Source organism: Sminthopsis crassicaudata, chromosome 2 (genome assembly GCF_048593235.1).
Source record: "Sminthopsis crassicaudata isolate SCR6 chromosome 2, ASM4859323v1, whole genome shotgun sequence".
NCBI classification, from domain to species: domain Eukaryota; kingdom Metazoa; phylum Chordata; class Mammalia; order Dasyuromorphia; family Dasyuridae; genus Sminthopsis; species Sminthopsis crassicaudata.
Window position 1 is genome coordinate 19,273,009 of NC_133618.1, and position 27,944 is coordinate 19,300,952.

Below are 27,944 nucleotides of genomic sequence, written 5' to 3' on the forward strand. Positions count from 1 at the left end.
CCCTCAACTCAGGAGAGCAAGGGTTCAAATCTGGCCTCAGACATTTACTAGTTGTATGATCCTGGGCTAGTCATTTACCCTGTTTGCCTCACCTGTACGATTTCCTCATTTCCTCATCTATACAATGAGCTGGAGAGGCAAACCACTCCAATATCTCTGCCAAGAAAACCTCAAATGGGGTCACAAAGAATAAGACATGACTGAAAACAACCGAACCACAAGAAACATGATCCTTGATAATTATAGGGTTCACATTTTTAGCATCTCCCAATGTTAGAATATAACCAGTTTATTCTTATATATTATTTACACATGTGTTATTCTGGGCCTGAGTTTCAACATCTGGAAAAGAAGGAAATACAAGCACCTGCCTCACTGAGTCCTTGTTCAGATCAAATGAGAACACATGCAAAGTGCCCTGCAAACTCTAAAGTGCCGGAGAAATGGTAGCTATTAGCACTGACTACTATGATTGCTGTTACCCAACTGCCTGGAAGATTGGAGAGATCTTATCTGCTGTAATCAAGCAGGAAAACCTGCCCTAAACAGTAACCACATCCTCCTGTGTGTGCCCTCATTTAACAGCCATAATTCTGTCCTCTCAGCCGAGAAGCGAGCCATCTTAGTCCATTGGGGAAGAAGGCAGCTTGTGAAAGGCAATTGTTTTGATCACCTCATTCTAGATTGTCAGATGAGTCCTAACTTGGCTTATTTCTTATTAGGTCATGAAATGAGTACCAGATATAGGGAAAAACTGAGGATGCCATAGAAACTGGTCTTTTTAATTATTGCCTAAAGCCTGGGTCTTCAATTCTTCTTCTGAAGGCCAGAGTAAATCTTTCAAGTTCTCTTTGTTGAGTACCTTATTGTAATTGCTTCTGTTCTCCTGCTATATATGGACAAGAGTCCAGGGGCTCTTTCTTCCTAGCCTTCTTTTTTTTAAAAAATAGCTTTTATTTTTAAAATTTATGCAAAGATAGTTTTCACCATTCACTCTTGCAAAACCTTGTGTTCCAAATTTTTCTCACTTCTTTCCCCCACTCCTCTCTTAGACAGCAAGTAATCCAATGTATATTAACATGTGTGATTCTTCTATACCTTCCTGGTCCTTCTCTGTCCACTCCTAACTCCTTGGGTACCAGGAACTCCAAACTATAGAATATATATAGAGAGAATATAGAATCTTAAATTTAAAGTTGGAAGAGACCTTGGAAATTATGCTGTCCCTATACTCAAGGGCATATAAAACTGGTTATACCCTTTGACCCAGCAATACCCCCCTAGGTTTGTATCCCAAAAGATCATTTTTAAAAGGGAGGGGAGGCAAGGATATTTATAGCAACTTTTTATAGTGATAAAGAATTGGAAACTGAGGAAGTACTCGTCATTTAAGGAATAGCTTAATAAGTTGTGGTATGTAATTATGATGGAATATAACTGTGCTATAAAGAAATGATGAGCAGGATGCTCTCAAAAAAAACCTGGAAAGACTTACATGAACTGATGCAAAGTGAAGTGAGCAGAAGCAGGAAAACAATGGACACAATGATGGCAATATTGTATGATGATCATTTGGGAATAACTTGTCAGCAATACAATATCGTAACACAATTCTGAAAGACTCATGATGAATAAATGCTACCTGCCTCCAAGACCTGAGAGAATTTGAGTGCAGATTGAAATTTTGCTTAGGTTTGGTGGTGGATGTTTTGGGGGGACAGGGGGAACAGGGTCTGTTTCTTTTTTCACAACATGGCTAATATGGAAATATGTTTTGCATGACTGCACATGTATAATCTATATTGAATTGTTTGCCTTCTCACTGATAGGGTAGGGGAAAGAGAGAATTTGGAATTTTTTTTTTTTTTTGCTGAAGTAATTGGGGTTAAGTGACTTGCCCAAGGTCATATAGCTAGGACATATTAAGTATCTAAGATCACATTTGAACTCAGGTCCTCCTGACTTCAGGGCTGGTACTTTATCCACTGGGTCACCTAGCTGCCCCAGAACTCAATTTAAAAAATAATAATAATTGATAGCAATTGTTTTTTTGCAAGTAATTGAAAAAATAAGATATAAAAATTTTAAAACAATGTATTAAGTCCAACTGCACTCATTTTATAAGTGAAGAAACTGAATCGTTTTATGGTTACTTTTCCTGTTTGAAGATGTAATTTTCTTATCTGGTTCACCAAGTACATTTGATGCCTTCTGCACTTTATCTCACCTCTAGAGAAAGGATTTTTGAGTCATATCTGGAAAGAGGCAGCTAGGTGATACTGCAGTGGGTTGAGCACTGGACTTAGAATCAGGAATACTCATCTTCATGAGTTCAAATCTGACCTCAGACAGTTTATTAGTTGTGTGACCCTGGACAAATCGTTTAACTCTATTTGCCTCAGTTTCTCAACCATAAAAGTGAATTGGGGAAGGATATGGCAAACCATTCCACTATCTTTGCCATGAAAAATCAGACATGAGTGAAAAGACTGAACAACAACAATAAAGAAAGAATTGATGGGTAGATAAATAATTTTCATTAGGAAGGCACCAATGAGGAGGTGACATTTGAGCTTGGTCCTGAAGAAGAGAGCCATTTGCCAGTTGATGAAAGATCAAAAGATATGAATAGGCAGTTTTCAAAAGAAGAAATTTGAGTTATCAATAACCATAGGAAAAAATGTTCCAAATCACTAATGAGAGAAATATAATTTAACACAAGGGCTATGGAAAAAACAGGTATATCAATGCATCGTTGGAGGAACTTTGAAATGGTACAGCATTCTGGAAAATTTGTAATTATCCCCCCAGAGTTACTAGTCTGTGTATTTTTATTTATTTATTTATTTTCTGAGGCTGGGGTTAAGTGACTTACCCAGGGTCACACAGCTAGGAAGTGTTAAGTGTCTGAGACCAGATTTGAACTTGGGTCCTCCTGAATTCAAGGCTGGTGCTCTATCCACTGCCCCGTCTGTGTATTTTTAACCCAGAAATAACACTAGAAAGTCTGTACCCCAAAGAGATCAAAGAAAGAGAGGAAAGACTCATATATGCAGAACTATGGCAGCTCTTTTTGTAGAAGCAAGGAACTGGAAACCAAAGGGAAGGGATGTCTATCAATAACTCACAAAGTTAGTGTATCTAAATATAGTGAACTAGTCGTTGTACTGTAAAAAATAATTAAAAGGATAATTTCAGAGAAACCTGATGCAGTGTAAACAGAACCAAAGAAAACAAATTATACAGTGACAACACTTTAAAGACAAACAACTTTGACGGACTCAAGAACCCTGATCAACACAATGACTAACCATGACTCTGGAATATAGACCGATGATTAAGAGAATGCTCCCGTATCCTGATGGAGAAGTAAAGGGATCCATATGCAGAATAAGAAATATATTTTTGAACATGACCATTGCAAGAATTTGTTTTGTTTGAATGTGCATATTATAAAGGTCTTGGTTTTCCTTTCCCTCCCCACTCCCCCTTCACCTGCCCATAGATAGCAAAGAGTAGAAGAGAGAGAAATACATTTTTGATAATGAAAAAATAATTTTTAAAAATATAATTTCTTTTGCAGCTGTGGGGAAATCCACTTTTGTGAAGCTACTCCTGAAAACCTTTCCAGAGTGGCACATAGCTGCTGAACCAATAACAACATGGCAGAACATCCAGGCTGTTGGCACTTCGACAGTAAGTTTGCAAAGTGCTGGAGCCCTTGGCAGCAAGGTGGTAGGAGAGGGTAGTAGACTGACCTGCTATTATGAGTGGGGCAAGAAATACCCTTTGTGTTTCCTTGAATCAACCTCATGCCGATTTCACTGCCCCAAAAAGGGGAGACAAAACTTGGTTGAGGGGCAGTTTGGCTGGTGTAAAGGACACAGACCCTGGAGTTCTAGAGTAACATAATTCGAGATCTTGAAGGTCAACCTGATCCACCTTGACCAATCCATGGAGGAAAAAAATCTCTCTGAAAGCTTGTGGTCTTTTAAGGAAGACTTTTAAGGAAGGGGAAATCCACTGTCTCTCAGGGAAGGCCATTTTGCTTTTAGGCAGCTCTTCTCCTTTATCAAACCTAAATGGACATTTTTGAGATTTTCACTTACTTCTGGTGTGTTTCAATCCTCTGAAACCAAAGGGAGTAAATCTAATCCCTCATCCATAAGGCTGCTATTATTCCCATGCCCCAACCTCCAGTCTTCTCTTCTTCAGGACAATTCCTGCCTAGTTCCTTTAACTGATCTTCCTATGCCATGGACTCCCAGCCATGTACTATCCTTGTTAACCCCCTCTGGAAACTAACTTCTCAATGTCATTCTTCAACTGTGATGTTAAGACCTGAAAACAATATGCGAGGTGATATTTGGTGAAGGCAGAGCATACTGACACTATCTCCTTATTTCTGAAAGCTTGTTAAACCCACTCATACTTTCCCCATCCTAAACTTGCTTTTTTAAGATTGTTTTGGTCATTTTGAACTTGACAAACATAAACAGACACGAACGTTTCCATATACAAAGAACAGAAAAAGAAAACAGTGTATGAACCATCATTCTCTATTATATACATTGGTTATGTAAGTATATAATCAGTTCGAAGCTGACTATCCTGTCAGTATCTCCCTTGAAACTCTCCTCTGCGCTTTAAAAAAGTTCTTTCATGGCCCTATTTCTTCCCCTTCCTTTTTTTTTTTTTTTTTTTTTATTATTATTACAACACCATCCTCTCATCCTCCTTTAAAATCAATATACCCCTATTGTAATAAATAAGCCTAGCCAAGCAAAACAAATCTACACACTGACCATCTCAGAAAATATATATTGCATTTGGCAGTTCTAGTCTATCACTTCTTTATCATCTTCCTTGCAGTTAGAGTGGCCATTGCATGAAGATCTGAAAAGACTTTCAAAGTTGATTTTCTTTGTGATGTTTTTTGTTATTGTTTAGTCAATATCCCATTTATAATGAATGGTCATCCTTTTGGTTTTTAATTCTTTGCTTCAACAAAGAATACTGTTATGACTATTTTTGTGCATATCTAAGTTCTTTCTCTATTTTTAATTCAACTTTATTTTACTTTTAGTTCTAAATTTTCTCCCTCCCACTTCCACCGAGAATCAAGAAAAACAAAATTCATTTTGTGCACACACACACACACACATGCAAAACAAATTCCCACTTTAGCCATGTTAAAAAAAAAAAGAAAAGAAAGAAAGAAAGAAAGGAAAATATGCCTTAATCTTTCTTCTGAATCCATCCATTTTCTATCTGAGGGTAGATAACATATTTTAGCTTGAGACTTTTGAAATTGTGATCAGTCATGTTGATTAGGATTCCTTAATCTTTCAAAGTAGTTTAACTTTACAGTATTGTTGTGACTGTAAATAAATTGTTCTGGTTCTGCCCATTTAGCTTTACTTTAATTCCTTCAAGTCTTCTCAGATTTTTCTGAAACCACCTCCTTCATCTTTTCTTACATTACAATAATATTCCATAACCTTTATATACTGTAATTTGTCACCCAAATAAATGTTTTATATATTTGGTGATTATTTTGAATGGATTTTTCTCATTCTAACTTTTTCTACTTGATTTTTTTTGTAGAATTCAAAAATGATGGTGATTTTTGTTGATTTATTTTCTATCCTGCAACTTTTGCTCAGTCTGTTTCACTTACTATTTTGGTTGATTCCTTGAGGTTCACTAGCTAGGCCGTCATATTGTACTTAGAAGAAACAGTAGTTTCCTCTTTACCTATGTCTATTCCCTAAATTTCTCTTTCTTTTCTTATTACTTTCATTTCTAGAGATAATAGATATCTGTACTTTATCCCTGACTTTATTGGAAAGTGTTTCTTCATTATATATAAGACTGACTGGTTTTCAATAGATAATATTTCTAAAGCAAAGAAAAGGACTATTTATTTATTCTTATGATGCTTTTTATTGTTGTTCTGTTTTTAAACAGAAACAGATACTAGATTTTGTCAAGAAGCCTTCTGAGACTAGATCAACATAATCATGCACTTTTTTATTTTTGGTTTTAATATGCTCTGTCATATTTGATTTTTCCATATATTAAACCAACCATGCATTGTTAATATAAAGCCAAGTTGGCCATGGTGTAAAAGTGTTTAATAATGTTATTGAACTTCTTTGTTAACATTTTATTTGATATTTTTGTCTTACTGTTCATTTCAGATATTGGTCTATAGTTTTCTTTTTCTATGCTTTTTTTTCCTCTATGACTTGAGTATCAGGATCCTATTTGTATCATAAAAAGAGTTTATAAGGATCTCTCCCTTTTTCTATTTTACCATCTGTTGTTAATTGTTCTTTGAACATTTGATGGAATTCACTCGTGAATCCAGATGATTGTAGGGATTTTTCAATGGCTTATTCATTTTGTTTTTCCTGATACTGAATTATTTAAATCACCTATTTCTTATTTTGACAATTAGGTAATTTTTATTTTTATAATCAAATAAGTTATCTACTTTGTTGACATATAATTAGACAAAATAATTTCTTTTACTTTCCTTAATTTAACTTGATTTGGGATTTTTTTTTTCATTTTTGATTCAATTTCATTTTTCTTTCTCATTTTAAAATCAAACTTTATTTCCCCCCTTGAAGATTATTTTATTTATTTATTTGATATTTTTGCCCCAGTTACATTCAGACTAATCTTTTTTACATTTGTTTTTAAAGTTTTTGAGTTGTAAGTTCTCTCCTTTATCCCTACCCACAATTAAGAAAGCCCACGTGAAGTTATACAAAACATTTCTATTAAAAAGTCAAGTTGTGAAAGAAAACATAGGTCTTCCACCTAATGAAAATTAAAAATCCTTAAAAATTAAGTTAGAGAGAGAGAGAGAATGCTCCAATCTGTATTGAGACACAATTAGTTCCTTCTCTGGGTGTGGATAGAATTTTTCATCGTAAGTCCTTCAGAGTGGTTGTGGGTGATAAAATCACACTTTAAAAAAAAGTTTAACCAGGGCAGCTAGGTGGTGCAGTGGATAGAGTATCAGCCCTGAAGTAAGGAGGACCTGATTTCAAATCTGACCTCAAACACTTAACACTTCCTAAGTGTGTGACCCTGGGCAAGTCACTTAACCCCACTGCCTCAGCAAAAAAAAAAAAAAAAAGTTTAACCTTGTTTTATTTAACAATTCAATTTTTTTAATTTTACTTTTATTAATCTCTTCATTGATTTCCAGAATTTATTTGTTATTCAATTAGGGTTCTTTGATTTCTTAGGTTTATGTATTATTATTATTTGATTAATACATTAGTTTGTTCATTCTCTCTTTTATTGAAAATCTTTAAGTGCATTCCAAAAGTTTAGCTATATTGTATCATTTTTGTAGAAAAGTGGTCAGATCATTTGATGGTAGATCTCTAAAAATTACTGAACAAGAACAGAGAAGAATTTATCCATGCTAGGCATAGCACCTTTATAAAAATTGATGGTGTCCTGAGCATTCGAAACACAAAACACACAAACAAATGTGAAAAAGCAGAAGCATGGAACACATTACTTACTAATCACCTTATTGTATAATATATGATATATTAAATTATATATCATCTATAAATTATAAAATATTAAATCATAATAATGTATTATATATAATATATAATTATGATAATAATCATATAATAATGTTGTTATATTAGTATATTTATATATTATATTCAATAAAAGGCTTTTGAAGAAAAAATTAAAAATTAATTTGACTTCTAAAGGTGGGTTACCTACTCTTCTCTAGACATTGTTGCTAAGTACTGGGGATATTAAGGTCAAAGTCCTTGATCTCACAATCTATTAGGTAAGAGTAGATAACATTTCTAAAACTGCTTTAAGGCTTACAAAGCACTTTACAAATATTAATTCATCCTCACAGTGAGGGATTAATTATATTAATTATAGCTACTTTATCCATGAGGAAACTGAAGAAGACAAAAATTAAGTGACTTGTCTGGGATTAATCAGCAAATAAGTGTCTGAGGTAGAATTTGAATTTGAACTCAGATCTTACCTGACAGATCTGTTTACTGTGGCACATGGTTCCTAGGTTACTAGTAAGCAGTCTTAAGTTCTGTCTCCTGTATTTCAAATGGAGATGCCTTGGTATTGCTTCATTAATTTTGGTGATGATGCTCTGTGTCTGGCTTCTGCCGGACTAAGCACAAGGTTGCTCTTGACTGGTCTTTTTTCCTCTAGTCCCATTTCTCCTCCCCTATGCACTTTGCTTTCTACCTGCTCAGGACTTCAAGATTCTGGCAGTCTTTCTGTGTGGTCATGGACTGAATGGAGAACTTCTAGCTGTTTCTCATTTGATTTTTTAAATCATTTTCCCTTTTGCTCCACTTGAGAGCTGTACTTGAGTGTTTGTAGGAGATCTGGATTCCTCATGCTATAATATACTGCCATCTCTTCATGAGCCTGCTCCTGCTTCATTTCTTTTGTTTTTTTCTTAGAGAGTTGGGAGTCAAGATTATAGTCCTTGTGGCCAGATCATTTTTTCCCCTCTGAAACTTTGCTTAAACTTATTATGAAATTCTTCTTCTTCTTCATTTACATCTTGGGCTTCTATTAATCCAGAGTATTTCCTCATTGTGTTTATTATTCAGTTTATTCATATAATAAGGGAATGGGCCCCTTCTTCCAAAGTTGGTGGACTTCAAGATCATTTACCTGGATTTCCCTATGGTGACCCTTCTCCCCATTTCAGTTGGTTTCTATTTTTTTTTTTTTTCACACAAACTTAGGAAATTACACTTCTTCTTTGTTTACCTCTTGGGCTTCTGTTAGTCCAGAACATTTCCTTATTGTGATTATTATATAATAAGGGAGTGGGGCCCCTTTTCCAAAGTTGGTGGACTTCAAGATCATTTACCTAGATTTCCCTATGGTGACCCTTCTCCCCATTTCAGTTGGTTTCTATTTTTTTTTTTTTTTTCACACAAACTTAGGAAATTACACTTCTTCTTTGTTTACTTCTTGGGCTTCTGTTAGTCCAGAACATTTTCTTATTGTGATTATTATATAATAAGGGAGTGGGGCCCCTTTTCCAAAGTTGGTGGACTTCAAGATCATTTACCTAGATTTCCCTATGGTGACCCTTCTCCCCATTTCAGTTGGTTTCTATTTTTTTTTTTCACTTAAACTTAGGAAATTAATGCTTCTTCTTTGTTTACCTCTTGGGCTTCTGTTAGTCCAGAACATTTCCTTATTGTGATTATTATATAATAAAGGAGTGGGGCCCCTTTTCCAAAGTTGGTGGACTTTAAGATCATTTACCTAGATTTCCCTATGGTGACCCTTCTCCCCATTTCATATGGTTTCTAATTTTTTTTTTTCACTTAAACTTAGGAAATTACGCTTCTTCTTTGTTTACCTCTTAGGCTTCTGTTAGTCCAGAACATTTCCTTATTGTGATTATTGTTCAGTTTATTCATATAATAAGGGAGGGGGGCCCCTCTTCCAAAGTTGGAGGACTTCAAGATTTCCCTATGGCGACCCTTCTTCCCAACACAGTTGGTCTCTGGTTTTTTTCTCTGTGTAAATTTGGACTAGACAGTGTAGCCTGCCATTCTTTTTCTCTGCTTTTGGTGGGTAGTTAGGAGAGAGCTGAGGATCTTTACCATGCTGATTCATAGCATCTTAACCAAGAGTGTATATTCCTCGGTTACCATGGGGTGGTGCTATTGGGTCACCTGAGTGATTCTCTGCCCTAGGTCAGAGCTGGGTGGGAGGGGGTCCAGAAGTGTCCTTGGCTTTTTGAAAAATTAAATTCTCCTCAAGCCAAGTCAGAACATTACTAACAGCTCTATTTTTGCCAGAGTGCAAGCTCCAGCAGATGCCTAGATCATTCCAATGATGCTTCGGGGCCAGCCTTGTGACCAGAGCCCAATTTCCTCACCTGTCTCAGATGGCCACTCTCTGTATATTCAAACAATTCTTTTCCATGTGATGTTATTTGGTGCTCAATGTTCAGCACTTTCTGATTCTTTTCTTAAAAAAATCCAAATGCCCAGCCTATCATATAGCTACATTCTCATACTGATTGGCCAGTAGGAGTGAGCATCTGCCTTCTGGAATGAATGAATGAATGAATGAATGAATGAATGAATGAATGAATGATCCATCAAGCATTTGTAGATCATTTACAACTTGCCAAGCACTATGTCATCTGACAATTACAGAAGAGACAAAGTTCCTGCCCTCAAGGAGCTTATGTTCTAATGAGACAATGGACAGTGGCCCAGGGAGGTCTAATTCCAGACCAGAGAAGATGGAGGGAAAAAAGTTCTCCATCTGAAGCTCAAGGAGCAGACGCAAAGCTGAGTTCCAGTGTTGGCAGGTTTAGGGCCAGAGTATAGGATTGTCGGAGACCTTCCCTTCCCACTACTAGATTCCTATAAGATCAATAAGAATAAGCCTATTCCTATTCCTATTCCAACCTCCACTGTCTAATTCCTACCAGATCTTGGATTTTCACTCCCTATCCCAACCTCACCTCTGCCTGACCTTGGGGGCCCAATCCTTTCCCAGCAACCTCTTCAAAGTTCACATGGCCTTCCCATCTGCCCTGATACTGAACCACGAGTAACACTGGCCTTTTCCATCTGACTCAAAGCTGAATCCACGTATGTGTTGTTGTCCCATGTGAACTCCCTCAGAGTAGGTTCTTCTGGATTCGTACGATCATAGATTTAGAGGTGGAAGGGACCCGGCTCCGACATTGTACCAATGAGGCTACTGAGTCATGGAGACATTGGTGATTTTCTCAGGGTCACACAGGTGAACCCAGATCTTGCTGGCTGGAAGTCCCATGACCTATCACCTCTCATATGGCCTCTTTTGTCACAATGCTTCCTATGTGGTAAGTGCTCAGGAAATTCTTTTCTGTTCATTCTATTCCTATGGGACCTTGAGGACCAGTTGATTTAGCCGGAGGCAGCTGGAGAGCAGACCCAGCACCAGACTGCCAGAAGAAGAAGGTTGCCTCCAAGGCTAGAGGTGGACGAGTGGACTGGAGCGAGTGTCCCAAAGCTGACAAATGGGCGGCTGCTGTCCAGGAAGGCTGAGTTCATCAGATACTTGCAGGGAAGGCACCTAAACACTGGCCTAGGGCTTAATGCTCATAACTCAAGGAGCAACAAGAGTGAGCTTGTGGAGAGAGCACAGACTGGGCTGGCTCTGCCCTGTGAGCAGTGAGCAATGGGATTGTGGACCGGCACTGGCAGAATGGGCAGCGCACAGGGTTTGGTGGGGGTGTGGAACAGCAGCAGCTCTGGGGAAGAACTCAGAGAGAGATAAGAGGGACTAGAGGAGAGGATGGAGAGGGAAGGACAGATTCTGAGGAGCTGGGAAGCCACAACAACCCCTGTGCCCATCTCCAGCCACCGTGCTGTCATCTAAACCCAGCAGAACCAAAGCTCTCCTAACTCTTGAGCAAGCACAGATTTGTTGGCTGAATTGTACTGAGCCATGGACTCCAGACCTTAGCAGCCCCCAGCTGAGAGTGAGGAAAACCTGACCAAATGGACCTTCTTCCCTGGGGCATGAAAGAACTCAGGCAAAAAGTGCTCCAGCAGATCCTGTCCCTTAGAGCAGGAAGGCAGAGATGGGGCTGCTGGAGGGAAGGCTCCCAAGGCCCCGGCCAACACAACCTTTGGTCACTTGGTCATTAACAATAGTTCCCTCTTTTTAAGACTCTTTCATCCCTCACTCCTGTGTTCTGGTGTTCCAGGAGAATTGTCTCTCATTCCTGCTGTCTTTCAAAGACACACACACACACACACACACACACACACACACACACACACACTGGAGGCACAGGCCACATTCTTTTCTCCAGATCCCACCTATCCCCCTCCTAGACTCTGTCATTGCTCCTCCACCTTCCTTGCACTTTAGCCACATATCTGGACGGTCACAGCCTTGATTTCACCGGTACCAGAGGGGTTGTAGTTCCGTGATCAAGAATTCTAGAATTCCTTTATGTGATCACCCCTAACTCTCTTTTCTGTGGCTCATTCCTCCTGGTCTGCCAATTTCACTTCTAAGCTATCTCGGCTTTCAATTTCTTCCTATTCTGCCCTTGACTCCATGGGCAACCAGTTCACCATGGTTGATAATAAATAAATAAATACTTGTTGACTTATTTCTGGCATCCCCCTTATTACTAATATCCTTATGATGCTAAATCATGCTGGAGGCAGTTGCACTGTGTCCAAGACTTTATGTCATGGAATCTCACCTGGGTCTCCTGGTCAGGGAAGTCTTCTGCTCTTTTCCAGTTTAGGAATTCTCCATTGCAGTTATTCAAAGCAGTTTCTTTTCTCCTGAAGCCTCCCACACCATCTTCTGCCCTATCCCTCTGAGCAAAACATTGCCTCATATTTTACTAGAAAAATAAAGATCTATCTCAGAACTCTCATCCCCTTCCTTTTAACTCCAGAGCTCTAAGATCATCCCCCTGTTCTCTGTTTCTTTGCTCCAGTCTGATGAAGAGGTCACTCTTTTTTCTTTTAAATAGTATTTTATTTTTCCCAATTTTTACATGTGTAAAAAAAAAATTAACATTTATTTTTATTTTTTTTAATTATTAAAGCTTTTTTTTTTTCAAAATATATGCATATTTTTTATTTCCTTCACAGGCTAATTATATACTATTTCAAAGTCCGATTCTTTTCGTACAGCAAAGTAACTGTATGGACAAGTATACATATATTGTTTTTTGTTTTGTTTTTTTTTTTCTTTCTTTCTGAGGCTGGGGTTAATTGACTTGCCCAGGGTCACACAGCTAGTGTTAAGTGTCTGAGATCAAATTTGCACTCGGGTCCTCCTGAATTCAAGGCTGGTGCTCTATCCACTTCGCCACTTAGTTGCCCCCCCCCCCCAGTATACATATATTGTATTTAACTTATGCTTTAACATATTTACATGTATTGGTCAACCTGTCATCTGGGGGAAGGGGTGGTGGGAAGGAGGGGGAAAGTTGGGGGGAAGTTGGAACAAAAGGTTTGGCAACTGTCAATGCTGAAAAATTACCCATGCATATATATTGTAAATAAAAAGCTATAATTAAAAAACAACAGCAACAACAAAAACATATGAATAGATAATTTTCAATGTTCACTCTTGCAAAACCTTGTGTTCCAAATTTTTTTCTCCCTCCTTTCCCTCCCTGCCTTCCTAAATGGTAAATAATCCAATATATGTTAAACATGTGTAATTCTTTTATACATAATTTCCATGATTATCATGATGCAGGAAAAAAATTATGTCAAAAAGAAAAAAATGAGAACAAAATACAAGCAAATGACAGCAAAAGAGTGAAAATACTTTGATCCACACTCAATGCCCACAGTCCTCTGTCTGGGTACAGATGGCTCTCTCCATCACAAAATCATTGGAACTGGCCTGAATCACTCACTGTTGAAAAGAGCCATCCATGTCTATTAGAATTGATCATCATATAATCTTGCTGTGCTGTGTACAATAGCATTCTTTTTTTTTTTTCCTCCCCCTGAGGCAAATAGGGTTAAATGACTTGCCCAGGGTCATACATCTAGTAAGTCTAAGGCCAGATTTGACCTCAGATCCTCCTGATTTCAAGTCTGGTGCTCTATCCACTGCACCACCTAGCTGCCCCAATTACGCTCATTTTAAAATAAAATTTTGAGTTCCAAATTTTCTCCCTTCTTCTCTTCTCATCCCTCTTCCTAAAATGATAAGCAATTTGATAGAGGTTTAGCAATAAACCTTTGCAGGATATCTGCAATCATATGAAATATATTTCCCTAATAGTCATGTTGTTAAAGAAGAAACAGAACAAAAGGTAAAAACTACCAACAAATAAATAAAGTAGAAATAGTCTGCTTTAATTCAGACTCCATAGTTCTTTCTCTGGATGCAAGTAGCATTTTCCATCCTGGGTCTTTTGGAATTATCTTAGATGATTGTAGTAGTGAGAAAAGCTAACTCTATCAAAGTCGGCCATGGCACAAAGAGCTGCTATACATATTTTTTGTGCGTGAAGATCCTCTTCCCTTTTTTATGATCCCTTTGGAATACAGACCTAGTAATGGCATTGCTGGATCAAAGAGTATGCATGGGCTCAGCCTTTCCCCAAATGCTGTGTCCCCTCAATTACTCATTCTTTGCCACCACAAAAAGAAGTGCTATAAATATTTTTGTACTTGTAAGCCCTTTTCCTTTTTTTTTTTTAATGATCTCTTTGGGATACAGGCCTAGTAATGACACTGCTGGATCAAAGAGTATGCATGGTTTTATTGTCTTTTGGGGGAGTTTGGAAAAAAAATATAATTGCTCTCCAGAATTATTGGATCAGTTCACAACTCCACCCATAGTACATTAGTGTCCCAGGTGTCCCACATCTTCAACAAAATTTGTCATTTTCCTTTTCTGTTATATTAGCTGGTCTGATAGTTGTGAGACTTCTTGCCAAAGCTCATGTCCCTTTGGGAGACTTATATGAAAAATACCACCAATGTGAGGAGGAAAGTGAGGATTAGATTAGTCTCATTGTAGTTAAAGAGCTGATACAGAGGAATAGTAGTGATAAGGCTGGAAAAGAAAATTGAGATCATATTGGGGAGGATTTTGAACATTAGAGTTTTTGAGCCCACTCTATCTCTTGGCAGCCTATTCTTATGTTCCTTCACCTCTATTTCCCTATTTAGTGGGTTTTTACCTGATTGTTCCAGTTATTCCAACGTTTCTCCCATTCTTAAAAAATGAACAAACTTCCCGCTTGGCCCTCCAGCTAGTGCCCTATAATTCTCCTACCCTTTTCATTCCTAGGAAAAACCATCCATCTTTACTCATTGCTTCCACTTCTTTTATTTCTTAAACCCTTACAATGTGGATTAATCTCATCAAACTGACCATTCTACAATAACCGAGGTTCTAAATTGCCAAGCTTGCAGTCTTTCTCCATCCTCTTCCACCCATCTGACCCATGGAGATCCTCCCTTTTTGGAGATTCTCTCTTCTCCGGGTTTTCTTGTCATTTGGTTCTCCTTCGGCTCTTTTTTAGTTCGTATCCAAGTAGAGCCTCCTTAACCTAGGTATCCCCAAAATCTCTGCCCTGAACTCTTTTCTCTTTGCAATCTCATCAGCTCCGTAGTTCAGTCATAATGATGGTGTCATCATCACCACCACTACCAAACAGTAATCACTTTATGCAATGCTTTATGGTTTGAAGACATTTTAAATCTATTGCTTTGTTTGCAGAGTTATCATCTTCATATAGATGACCCGGAACCGTATGTCCAATCCTAGTGCTTCTCTTGAGCTAACACCACCAATTGCCTATTGGACATTGTCTAGACATCTCATACTCATTATCTGATGGAGAACTCCTTATCCTGATCCACGCGTCTTTCCCTTCTTATTTTGCTGGTTTCCTCTGTTGAGTCCTTATGCAGGTTTTCAGCCTAAAGGTTATCCTTAAGTCTTTCTGCTCCCTCAACTCCACATTCAGTTTCTTGTCAGTTTTTCTATCTTCATGACATCCCTCCCTTCCCTCCCTTTTCTTCTGCTCACATCCAATACCGTACTGTGTTCATGTCCTTCTTGCCTCTTTCCTGAAGGAAAGACTTCCTGATTGGTCTCCTTGCCTCTGTGCTTTCCCATGACCCCTTTCTACACAGATGCCAAATTGATACTCCTGAAATGCAAAACTGACCTTGTAACTCTCCCACTTAAGAAGTCAAAGAGGCTTCCTGTTGCCGCTAAGTTAAACTACAATTTTCTGCTGTTTATTCACACAATGAGGTTCCAGCCTGCTTTTCTAGATACACTAAAAATCATGGCGCCTCACATACTCCAGCCAAACTGTTGCTTCGATGTTTGTTCAGTTTTATCAATTCTTCATGACTCCATTTAGGGTTTTCTTGGCAGAAATACTCCCTAGAGAAATTCACCATCTTGCCCAGGGTCACATACTAGTAAGTGTCTGAGACAAGATTGAAAGTCAGACGTTCCTGACTCCAAGCCCAGTGCCTTTTCCTCCAGCCACATGCTGGAGTAAGTCTGGGAAAGTTTAGAAAGGCAGGTTAAAGTCAGATTGAGGGGATTGAATGCCGAGGTGTTCATCATTTCTTATAGAACAGTAATATTCCACTACTTTCATATACCATAACCTATTCAGCCATTCCCTCATGGATGGGCACCTACTCGTTTTCCAATTCTCTACAACAAGAGCTGCTGCAAACACTTGTACATATGGGTCCTTTTCCCTCTGGGGAGCTATATTCTAAAACAGAATCCCCTGGATGAAATCCGGGACCAGTGCCCAGACGGCCTCTGCATGGAGGCCTCTGTGTGGCGGAAGCTTGGGCCTCCCTCCCAGGGCAGCCCATCCTAGTATTGCCAGACTCCAAAAAGGTAAATATTCCTCCTGGGCAAAAAGCTATGGGGTCTCACTCACATAAAGACAATTACTGTGTTATCTGGAGCCCTCTTATCCCTTCCCTTGGAGACTGCTTCTTTCCTAGGAGATGATAATTTTGTAACTGTTCCCATTGATTTTCAGATAGGCTTCTGTGGAAAATACATCGTGTGACATTAACGTCCCTCCTTCTTCCATTCCCTTCCCCCCCCAGGCTGGCCCTCCCCAGAGCGTGGGGAATTTGTTGGATATGATGTACCAGCAGCCCTCACGGTGGTCCTACACCTTCCAGATGTTTTCCTTCCTGAGTCGGCTCCGATCCCAGCTGGCCCCCTACCCAGAGAGCCTCTTGCAGGCCCAAGAGCCGGTACAAATCTTCGAGCGGTCAGTGTACAGTGACAGGTAAGATGCTCAGGCCAGCAGCCCTGGTAGTTTTCTTGGCTCCAGGCTGTGTGGGCCTGCCTCCCTTCTCCTGTGGGGACCTTCGCTCCTCCCACCTTCAAAAAGTACAGTTTCCTGGGAATAACTCCTTGTACTTGAAAGACTCTTATGGGGGGGGGGGGGGGGCAGCTATGTGGTGCAGTGGATAGAGCACCAGCCTTGAATTTAGGAGGACCCGAGTTCAAATCTGGTCTCAGATACTTAACACTTCCTAGCTGTGTGACCCTGGGCAAGTCACTTAACCCCAGCCTCAGGGAAAACAAAAACAAAAACAAACAAACAAAAAAGACACTATAGGGGGTAGCTAGGTGGCACAGTGGATAAAGCATCAGCCTTGAATTCAGGAGGACCTGAGTTCAAATCTGGTGTCAGATACTTAACACTTCCTAGCTGTGTGACCCTGGGCAAGTCATTTAACCCCAGCCTCGAAAGAAAGAAAGAAAGAAAGAAAGAAAGAAAGAAAGAAAGAAAGAAAGAAAGAAAGAAAGAAAGAAAGAAAGAAAGAAAGAAAGAAAGAAAGAAAGAAAGAAAGAAAGAAAGAAAGAAAGAAAGAAAGAAAGAAAGAAAGAAAGAAAGAAAGAAAGAGAAAGAAAGACACTGTGAGATTACCCATCTACTTCTCCCACAGCAACTCCAGATGTGGTATGATTATCATGGGGAAACTGAGGCTCTGCTGAGCTGTGATTTACCCATACTCATACAGCAAGTTGCTCCAACCCTTGACTCAACAAAAATAAAGAAGTCCCTGTATAGATTAAGTGATGAAGAAAGAGTTCAGCTTGATGAGATCAGCTAAGTAAAGATTTGGTCCATTTCTAGAAAATCATTGCTTTCCAGCTAGAAGGGACCTGGAAGATTAGCCAAGGCCTTTCCTTTTGTTGGAGACCCAGATGCGCCAGTGATGGCTGATGGTGACAGAGGCAATCCTGAATCCTGGACCTCTGGCTTTGCTCCTTTGACCTCCGCTGCTCTAGTTTGTTTCCCCACAAATTCAAATTACTCTTAGGGGACAAATACACAATAGCCTGGCCCTCCAGTCTCTTTTCTGGGCTTTCCTCCTACACAGAGTCAGATGATCTCCCAAATCCCTCCTAGCTGCAATTGTCTAAACAGTGAGACATTGTTGGCAGTTTCCTCTATTCCCTGGCCCCCCCAGCCCCTCCCCTAATCCCCATCCCATTTTCTTTCTTGGCCTCCATGTAGCTAAGTGGATTGCTCCAATCTCAGTCATTATCCCAGGCCTGGGTCCAGGAGGAAACCTTTGCATTTGCTCTTTGGGAGGCTCTTTTATCGATTAGAAAGTCAAAAGTTGCTTCCAGGATTCCCAGCCTGGACCCAGATCATCCCAGTCTGTAGCAATGATGGAGCAGCATCAGAATCTAGGGCGTTGTGTTCCACTAGAGAGCAGGTTCTTTCTGTCCCTTTACATGTCCTCCAATATTTCACCTGCCTCTGATTTCATTCATGTCAAATCTCCCTTCGCTGATGCAGATTGCGACTCCTCTAGCTGAAGAATCTCTTGCCAGAGACCAGCCTGGTCCTGGGAAACTCCAAATTTGGCTGGTCCAAAGACAGCAGACAAACACACAGTCTGCCGCCAGGCCGACAGTAACAGAATCTTAGAGCTGGAGGAGATTTGAGGTCATCCAACCCAAACTCTTCCTTTTATAGATGAACACACAATCAATGAATCAACAAGCACATCTTTAAACTTGTGAGCTTGTCTCTTTTGGCTCTAAATTCTGTAACAGGAACAATAATAATAATAATAATAATAACAACAGACATTTATCAAGGGCTTTAAGGTTTGCAAAACACTTTACACCAAGTCAGTGAGAGAGATTCTATAAATATTCTCAGGTCCATTTTACAGATGTGGATAATTGAGGCTTAGAGACATAAGCCTCCTAGGCCGTAATCACAAATCTAGTAAGTGTAGGGGACAGAATTTGAAGCTGGGCCTTTTCAGGACCCCAGAAGGCTCTCCCTACTATCCCTTACTGTCCCCTAGGCACAAAGTCTCCTAGATGGGAAGAATCTGTAAGTCAGCAGCCCTCTCCTGCTGTGACGAAATGAGCTTCTCTCCCAGAGAACCAGCAAATCTGCTTTAATGACTTTTCAGGGTCTGCTTGTTGTAAACTGAGAAGCTTGGGTCCTGTCCCTTTTGGCGCAGGATTCGGTGCGCTGGTCTTTGCGAGAAAGTGTCTGGTGTCTAGACTGCCGGCCCCTCTTGGAGCCTTTTAAACATGATTAATAGTATGGCAGGCCCCCTGCAGGAGACCCTCTGGAGGGGGGAGCCACTGGGCCCAGGCTTGGGGAGCTGCCCAGTAGCCATGGCCTTGGCCTAGAACGGAAGGTGAGGAGGGTTCTCCTCCCTCGCCTAACTTCTCATTAAGCTTTACAAGGAGAAACTCCATCCCACCGGGAGGCTGTCTGAGCTAATTATCTGGATTTTCCAGGTGAGGAAACTGAGACCCAGAAAACCAAAGTGATTTGACCATCCAGCTACAAGTATTTATTATTAAACACCTACTGTATCCTGGATGTTGGGATTCAGACTTTGAATGGCTTCATCTTTTGTCACAAGGAGCTTGCATTGGAAGGGGGGAGTGGGGCACATATGAGGGAAGCCATAATAAATAGAATGAGAATAATTAGGGGAAATTGTGAGGTCATTGGGGAAAGGTATAATAATTGCCCAAGGTTACATTACTCAAGCCTTAGTCTGAATTTGAATCCATGATAACAAACCTGATAATAAACTTAATGGGATTTTAAGGAAAATAAAAAGATAACACTACAATGAAAATGGATTAAAGTTCCAGAGAAAGTCAGTTTTACTGACCCACCGTGCTCTAGTCTGGAGATATCCCCCAGAATCCCCTCTGAGTGTCAGAAAGGCCAAGTGAGAGTTATAGGAGCGAAGGGCCTCAGCTCTCCTGGGCAGTGATTAGAATTTTCTCCTCTTCTAGAAAAAGGCAGCTCCAGCTGAGCTCAGGCTGGGATTGGTTTCTATTCTCTGATTAGCATTGGTTCCCCTCCCCCCAGCCCCATATGCTTTGGAGGAAGGGACTATAGAATTAAGTAATTGGAGAGCTGGAAGAGACTAGCCTCTCTTACAGACTCATTATTTAATAAAAAGTAGAAATAAAATAAAAAAAGTTTTTAAAAAATATAACTTAGTTTTATGACAAGTCAGTAAGGTTGTATCTGTAGTTTAGGGGGAAGAATCCCATTCTACTACTAAGTCATGTCCCCAGGACCTCAGTTTCCATATCTGTAAAATGTGAGTGAGAAGCTAAGTGGCAGGGCTGGAATCAGAACAACCTTCCTTCCCAAAATTCTGCTTTCCAAGTTCAGATCCAGCTTCAGATAACTGTTATTTAATCTTGTTTGCCTCAGTTTCCTCTTCTAAAAAAATGAGCTGGGGAAGAAAACACCAAAAGGGATTATAAAGAGTCAGATATGAAAATGACTGACCCTCATCAAAATTAGGGGCCTGACTTGATTGTCCCTGAGGCCCCTTTTAATCCCAGGTCTCTAATCCTATGATAATTTGAGTCCGATAGTGGAAATAGTGAAATTGGAGTCAGATGACCCAGTTTTCTTTCTATGAAAGTCCCTCCCCTTCCCCCTGGACTTCAGGGGCAATAAAATGAGATTAGATTATACAATCTCTGAAGACCCTTTTAGATCTGAATCTATGATCTTTCTCTTTCCCCTTCCCCACCCCCGTGCTAGGACCAGGATTTTTCTCGGAGCTTTCAGGGAATGACAAGTGAGGGAAAGGGCATGTGAGCCTGCCCACAGGAGAGGGACTTTAAAAAGCATTTGTACTGCAGATTCCCTGCCTGGAAAGTCAGCCCATCTGTTCCCACAGAGCTAGTCCTCTCAGGCCCCTGAAGGAGAGAGGCGGGAGAATGGATGACCCTGGCACAGAGGCCAGACTCCAATAGGCTTCCAACATGTGGTTAAACAATCTGGAGAGCATGGGAGGAGAGGAGTGCTGGGCCGGATGCAGCCCATCCAGGGGATGAGCTGGCTGTGCTGATGGGAAACTTACTGGTCGGCCCTGGGCTTCTGTAAGTTATTAGAAGGGCAAATGTGGAGCCTGGAGCTCTTTGTCCCGGTGGCCCATTTCCTCTCTTATTCAGTACCCTCCTTTGCCAGATTTCAATCATTCCTGGCCAGGGAGAATGCCCAGGAAAGCTGCTCCTTGGCCTTCCAGGGGGTGCTTGTTCTATTCTTTTCATTCACCTTCCTCTACCTCCCCACTCCCACCCATCTCTATAATCTAGGGGAACCCAGGAAAGTCTTCTGCACCCGGAGAGGATTCCCTGGAAAACTCTTGAAATGATCTAGCTGGGAATCTTTACCACCCCCTCCCCAGGATAAGCCCCTTGCAGGGTACAGCCCTAGATAAAGATTTTGATAGTAACTATTAGTTCTTGGCCATTCCCTGTTTATCTGTTTGTTTGTTTATTTGATGAAATTATTAAGGTTAAGTGATTTGCCCAGCCCACAACTCACAAGTGTTTTGTGTTTGGGGTTGAATTTGAATTCAGGACTTTGGGGCTCTATCCACTTCTAGTTGCCCTTTGGCCATACTTTAATGCTTTTAAGGATCGATTTCGTTCAAGAAAACCTTTGGATGGATTTCGTTCATGAAGACCTTTGGATGGATTTCGTTCATGAAGACCTTTTGGATATTGTTTCCAACAGTGGCTGGTAGACACTGTAGCTATTGTGTTAGTTTCTATTGTGATAGTGTTACTGTTTTAATTTTAGCAGATAAAATAAGACAGATACTTAGAGTGTAGCAGAGCTATCTCTGGATACTTTGATGATAAAGTATCCAGCCAAGGAGCCCTCCTTGGATACTCCAATAGAAACTTTTGATAGCCTTGTCAGAGGGCTGCCATTAATATGGATACTTTGATGAAGAAGTCATTGTAGCCAGCAATAGAGAGACTGGGCTAGGAGAGTGAGGATTGATGAATCCCAAATGGCTTCCACTATAGATGGAGGGAGACTATGGTCTCTTTCTGTTGGAAGGGGGCTTGGGGGCGGGGGGCGCTCCCTTTAAGTTCTTTAGGTTACCTTCCCCCTACCCAAAACCTGTGTGGGAGGGGCTGCTTGGAAGCTCGGAAGGAGAAGCAAAAGTCCTGACCCTTGGCCTCCCTTCCACACCCTAGCTTTTCCTAGCTCCCTAGTTCTTGGCCCTCTTAAATGTTTTGGCAAACTTGAAGTGCTTGCTCCAGAGGGCCTCCAAGAAATGCAAAACCCTGCTCTAAAGTAGAATCTGGAGCCTGGAAGGGTCATTTAGATATGCTCCTGACCACCCCAAGGCTAATAGAGTTTCTAATGGGGGGGGTGAGGTGGGGGAAGGGCCAGTGGAGAAATGGCTTCTGTACTGGATCCTTCATCCTTAGAACACGCTGAGGGAAGGGTCGGTGTGCTGTTCCTTTTGACTAACAGGGAAGCTGAGGCCGGGACAGAAAGGCAAACTTGCTGGGAGTCTTGGGTAATTGAAGGCCTGTCTGATTTGGGGTTAGCCCGGGGTGGACAAATGCAATCGAGTGTTGCCTTAGGAACTAGAGTCTATAAACAAGCCTCATTGTTTAGGATTTCAATTGCATCTTGTGGCTTGGGTGGTGGGGAGGAATTAAGCTTGTATGCAGGCCTGATGAGATAACCTGATCCTTTCTGAAGCCCTGGTTTCTATTTGCCAAATGTTGTTTGTTTAGCTGGGGGAAAGGGGTGAGTTTTAAATTCAGCCCCTACTTCCTTCAGTTGGGTCTGGAGAGTGGAGGAAGTGAGTACATTGGAAACACTTTTTTTTTTTTTGGGGGGGGGTTGCAGAGTCAGTTCCTTGGGCAAGCAGAAAACATGAGGGGGTGTTTCCCAGCTCCAAGGACAGCTGGGTCTGGGCCCTTCTAAAGTACCGAGACTCTCAGTGTTATTCAAGATGGGGCAGGTTTGCCTAGGCCATGGAGGGTTAAGTTTCCTAGAGGAAAAATAAAGCTCTGAAAACTCCTAAACCAGCTTTTCCCCTCCCCCTCCCCCACTCAGCATCAGGTTTCCTGCAGACTGGGGCTCCGGAGACCGGGAGGTCTCTAGGATCCTCTGTGGCTGACTGAGAATCCCCTCCCAGCCAAAGGTTATCTTTCACCTGTTCCTTAAATGGCTATCTCCTTCTGTTTATATTTATTCCTTAGAATGGAAGCTCCTTGAGGGCAAACACTGGTTTCACTTTTTCTTTCCATCCTCCTTTGCTTAGCCCTGGGACTGGCACAAAGCGAAAAATGAAGTCTTGCTCTTTAATTTCATTAGAACAGAGAATTCCCTGGTGAGGAAAATCCTGTTACCAGCACAGGTTGCCACCCTCCCTATTACTCATAGCCTTAAAAAGTAGAAGTTCTTAATAAACCATGAGGGGTCCACCAGTCATACATGGAGATTTCTAGCTGGAACCTGCCTGTCTACCATGGACCCAGCTGATGTTCTAGAATTAAGAATTAAGGTTGGATTTGACCTGCAAAACTACTGAGGCAAAATCCCTCATTTTGCACATATAGAACCACCTCCCTGTGGTTCAGGGAGGCAGTAATTGTTTTTTCCTCTGAAAGGCAGGTGTCCTCACCCAAAGGCAGGAAGACTCCTCTTCCTGAGTTCAAATTTGACCTCACTAGCTGAGTGACCCTGGGCAAGTCACTTAACCCAGTTTGCCTCAGTTTCCTTATCTGTAAAATAAGCTGGAGGGGGAAAAAATGGCATACTACCCCAGTGTCTTTGCAAAGAAAATTCCCAAAATGGTTAGCAAAAGTTAGAAATGATTAAAAAACCACTAAACAAGTGATTTATCCAAGGTCTTACAACTGAGACAGGATGGGAACTCTCCTTGCCTCCATGTCCAATGGTCTATCCACTATATTACTCTGCTTTCATAGTCTCTGTCTCTCTCTTTCTGTTTCACTGGCTCTGTCTCACTGTATCTGAAGTTTCACTAACTCTCTCCCTCCCCCCTTTCTCCCTCTCTCCCTCTCTCCCTCTCTCCCTCTCTCCCTCTCTCCCTCTCTCCCTCTCTCCCTCTCTCCCTCTCTCCCTCTCTCCCTCTCTCCCTCTCTCCCTCTCTCCCTCTCCCTCCCTCCCTCTTTCCCTTCCTCCCTCATTCCCTTCTTTCTTCTCCCCCCTCTCCCTCCCTCACCCCCTCTCCCTCCCTCACCCCCCTCTCCCTCCCTCCCTCACCCCCCTCTCCCTCCCTCACCCCCCTCTCCCTCCCTTCCTCACCCCCTCTCTCTCCTTCTCCATCCAACCCTGCCACTCCCTTCCTCTGATGAATCTCTTCTTGCCTTCATCATTTCTTTAGGTCCTATTTCCTCAACTGTGGTTCTGCCCTACTTTTGTCCTCATCCAGTTTTGGCCTTATAATGTTTGCTTTTCTATCCTTGGATATTCCCTTTCTATCCCCTGGCTAACTCCTACCATCTGTCTCAACCAACCAATCAATGTGCATTTATTAAGCAGCTGCTGTGTGCCAAACACTCTCCTAGGCCCTGGCCATAACCATGAGAACCTGTCTGTCTGCAGGGAGTTTACCTCCTCTTGGAGGAAACATGTCCAAATACAGATACCCAAACCAATTTCAAGCTGATTTGGAGATAGGGACAGCTGCATCTGGGAGCCTCGAAAAGCCCTAATGGAGTCCGTGCTCCTTGATCAGATTGCTGAAGGAAGCTAGAGATTGGAAGAAGCGCACGTGGCTGGGAAGGGAGTCCAAGAAGACTCTGGGCCAGCCGATCTGATCGGATCTTGTGGCTCCTCATCCATCAGTGAGACTCATTTTCCAGCAGCTGCTTGTGCTATCACTGGGCCTTCCGGCACTGGCCTGAAATTCAGTTTCTCTGGGCTAAAGGCAAGGATTTGGGAGATAAAGTATCCTGCATGAATGGTACAATCCTGAATGGATGGTACAATGAATGAGATGGGGACATCTGAAAGCCAGGGGAGGTGCTGGTGACTCGGTGCTTTTTAGCACCATGTGAACATCCAGATATTGGTCGATCATTTTCTTCATGTCACATAGAGAGTCTCCAGCACTTTCCCCATAACACTGGGACAGGAGAGGGAGAGCTGGATCTGAAGGCCTAAAACATGGGTTTTAATCCCTGGGCTATTTATGACTAAGGAAACTGAGCCTCAATTTCCTTAGTCATAAAATGAGAAAGTTGGGTTTTATAGTCTCTGAGATGTCTTTTCCCTCTGGATATCAGAATTTTAAAAGCTTCTTCCAAATCTTATCCTTTTTTTTTTTTTTTTTTTTTTCCTGAGGCTGGGGTTAAGTGACTTGCCCAGGGTCACACAGCTAGGTCTGAGTGCAGATTTGAACTCGGGTCCTCCTGAATTCAAGGCTGGTGCTCTATCCACTGCGCCACCTAGCTGTCCCCAAATCTTATCTTTTTTTCAAATCTCCCCACTTTCACTCTCAGCCTGTCTTGCCTCCAGCTCTGCATTGTCTACTACCCTAAACATTTTAAGTAAGCATTTATTAAGCACCTAGCAGAGGCACTATACTAAGCATTGGTGTTAACAACAACAACAACAACAGGTTGTGTTTTTTTGGGGGGGGAGGGGGGAGACCCTTTTCTCCAGGCTTACAAAAAGACTTCTTGCAGAAAGTAGGCCCTGATGAAACTAGGGATGCAGGGAAATGGAGATGAGGAAGGAGAGTGTTTCAGGCACAAAGAAAGCCAATGAAAAATGAAGTAGAGTTCCATTACTGGATCTTGGGATGCCTGTAGAGGAGTAAGAAGACCTGGAATATAAAAAGGGATCAGCTTGTAAAGGGTTTTTAATGTCAACCAGGATACTTTACATTTGATTCTAGAGGTAATAGGGAGCCACTGAAGTTTAGCTGATTCATGGTGATCATGATCACATGGTCAGACCTGCATTGCTGGAAGATCAATTTAATCACTGAGTAGAGGATGGATGATAATGGAGGCAGAGTAAGGCAGGGAGAACCCCTCCCCCACCAAGACTATTGCAGTAAGCCAATTGGTAGATGATGAGAACCTACACCTGGTTAAGAGTGGCACCCAAGGAGATAAGGTTTTTTTTTTTTTTTTCTTTTGCCTATCATCTCCTTGAGATTCAAGGTGATGTCAGAAAAAGAATCCTGACCAAACCCTGTTTCAGGATTCAAATCTCTATTACTTAGCCTGTCTTGCCTCAGTTTCTAAATCTGTACTTAACCTCTGTACTTCTTTTCCTCCTCTTGGATGCCTTCCCCTCCCCCAAGTTTCCATGGCATTATTCTGTTCCAGTTCTCCACTCTTTGGGACGGTTCTTTGTCTGTCTGGAGAGCTCCTCTCAAATGCGGATGTCTCTTTCTTCAGCTCTCTATTATCTCCCCACTCTTTATCAATCCCATCCACCCCCAAGGCTTCAGTTGAACACAAATGCCTCCCAATCGGTATCTTCTACCTCAGACCCCTCAGAATTCTGGTCCTGCTTTGGTTTTTTATCCCTCTGCCTGCTAGATATGGCCATCTGGACACCCCACTAGCACATCCCACTCAGCATTTCCAGTCCCCGGCTCCTCATCAATTGCTCTTTGGATCCATTCATCCCCACTTGTCTTCCTGCTACAAAACAGCCCTCCCTGGCCACTGCACATCCCCCCCCCCTTCATCCCCCTCCCCCTCCAAAGTTGCCTTCTATTTAATCTGTTTTTTTCTTATCTTTATCTACTGTGTTCTCCCTGGTTAGAAGGAGAGCTTCCTGAGGGCAAGGCCTGTTTTTGCCCATTTCCAATTCAGAGAATTTAGGCTTTTATTGATTGTATGATTGCTGGGCTGTTTGACCTACAGAATGAAGGTACCCAGGGCTCCCTCTGTCTTGTTTTTGTATATATATATATATATATATATATATATATATATATATATATAATACCAACTCATCACACAAATACTTGGAAAATATTATAATACCTAATAATGCTTTTAAATTCACATATATCCATCTCCCCCTCCTCCACACTGCAGACTTTTCTATTTCTGTGGATGGCCTCAGTATCTTTAAAGTTCTTTAGCTTTGAAATTCTTCTCCCATAGCTACCCCCAACCCCAGCTTCCAGTCAAGTGCCACATCCTGCCCATCACCCCTTGGCAAAATCCTTTGCACCCGACCCCTTGTCTCTGCTTGCTCTGTAGCCATCTTTGTTTAAGCCCTCATCTTTTTTCTTCCCCCTTGTAATAGCCTCCTAATTGGTCTCCTTGCTTCCAATCTGTCCCTCTTCCTTCCAGCCTCCACACCTGAGACCCAGGCTAATGATGTCACTCCCCATGGCTTATCCACTACCGTCCACTTGCCTGAGCCTGCCACTCTCCAACTGACTTTTCTTCACTTTCACATGATCTTCCTTTCCCACTAACTGGACGCTGTTTTGCTTGTTGCCTTTGTCCTGTCTTCTCTGCTCTTCCTGTCTTTGCTGCTGCAGTTCCCCTGAGCCTGGAATAGAATTACCCTGCCTTTCCCCAACTCTATTCCTTGGAATTTTTATTTTTTTTAAGGAAAATCAAGTATTTTAATCTTATATTTTTATATAATTTATTAATTTTATAATTATAATTTTTGACAGTACATATGCATGGGTAATTTTTTTTTTTTTACAACATTATCCCTTGTATTTACTTTCCCAAATTTTCCCCTCCCTCCCTCTACTCCCTCCCCTAGATGACAGGCAATCCCATTCCTTGGAATTCTTAATTTATTTCCAGGCCAAACCTAGGGACCTGCAGGGAGTTTTTTTTTTTTTTTTTTTTTTTTTTTTTTTTTTTTTTTTAATGTATCTAAGTGTTTATTATATGAGACTCTATTACATAATGGTTTGTTAGTTTTTTAAAAGTAAATTAAATGTGATCTAGTTGTACTTCCCCTCCCCCCCTGCCCAAGGAGGACAGGAGAGGAGGGGAGAGGGAAGGCCAGGGAGGAAGGGCCTCTTCTGAACTTCCTTGGGCTGCTTTTAGCTGAAGGGGGAGGGGGAGGGATTCATTGTTTC

General features: G+C 41.3%; 1 protein-coding gene across 2 annotated transcripts in view; it reads left to right on the forward strand.

The window, feature by feature from the left end:
• DGUOK (deoxyguanosine kinase) overlaps positions 1-27,944 on the forward strand; it is a 39,767-nt gene that overhangs the window by 3,781 nt on the left and 8,042 nt on the right. Inside the window, exons 2-3 of one of the 2 annotated variants that reach the window (XM_074285467.1) lie at positions 3,584-3,696; positions 16,653-16,840. In XM_074285467.1, coding sequence (XP_074141568.1) covers positions 3,584-3,696; positions 16,653-16,840 — 301 coding nt within the window. Of the gene's footprint in view, positions 1-3,583; positions 3,697-10,934; positions 11,222-16,652; positions 16,841-27,944 lie in introns of those variants that run through there. The other variant, XM_074285468.1, reaches the window with a different exon arrangement.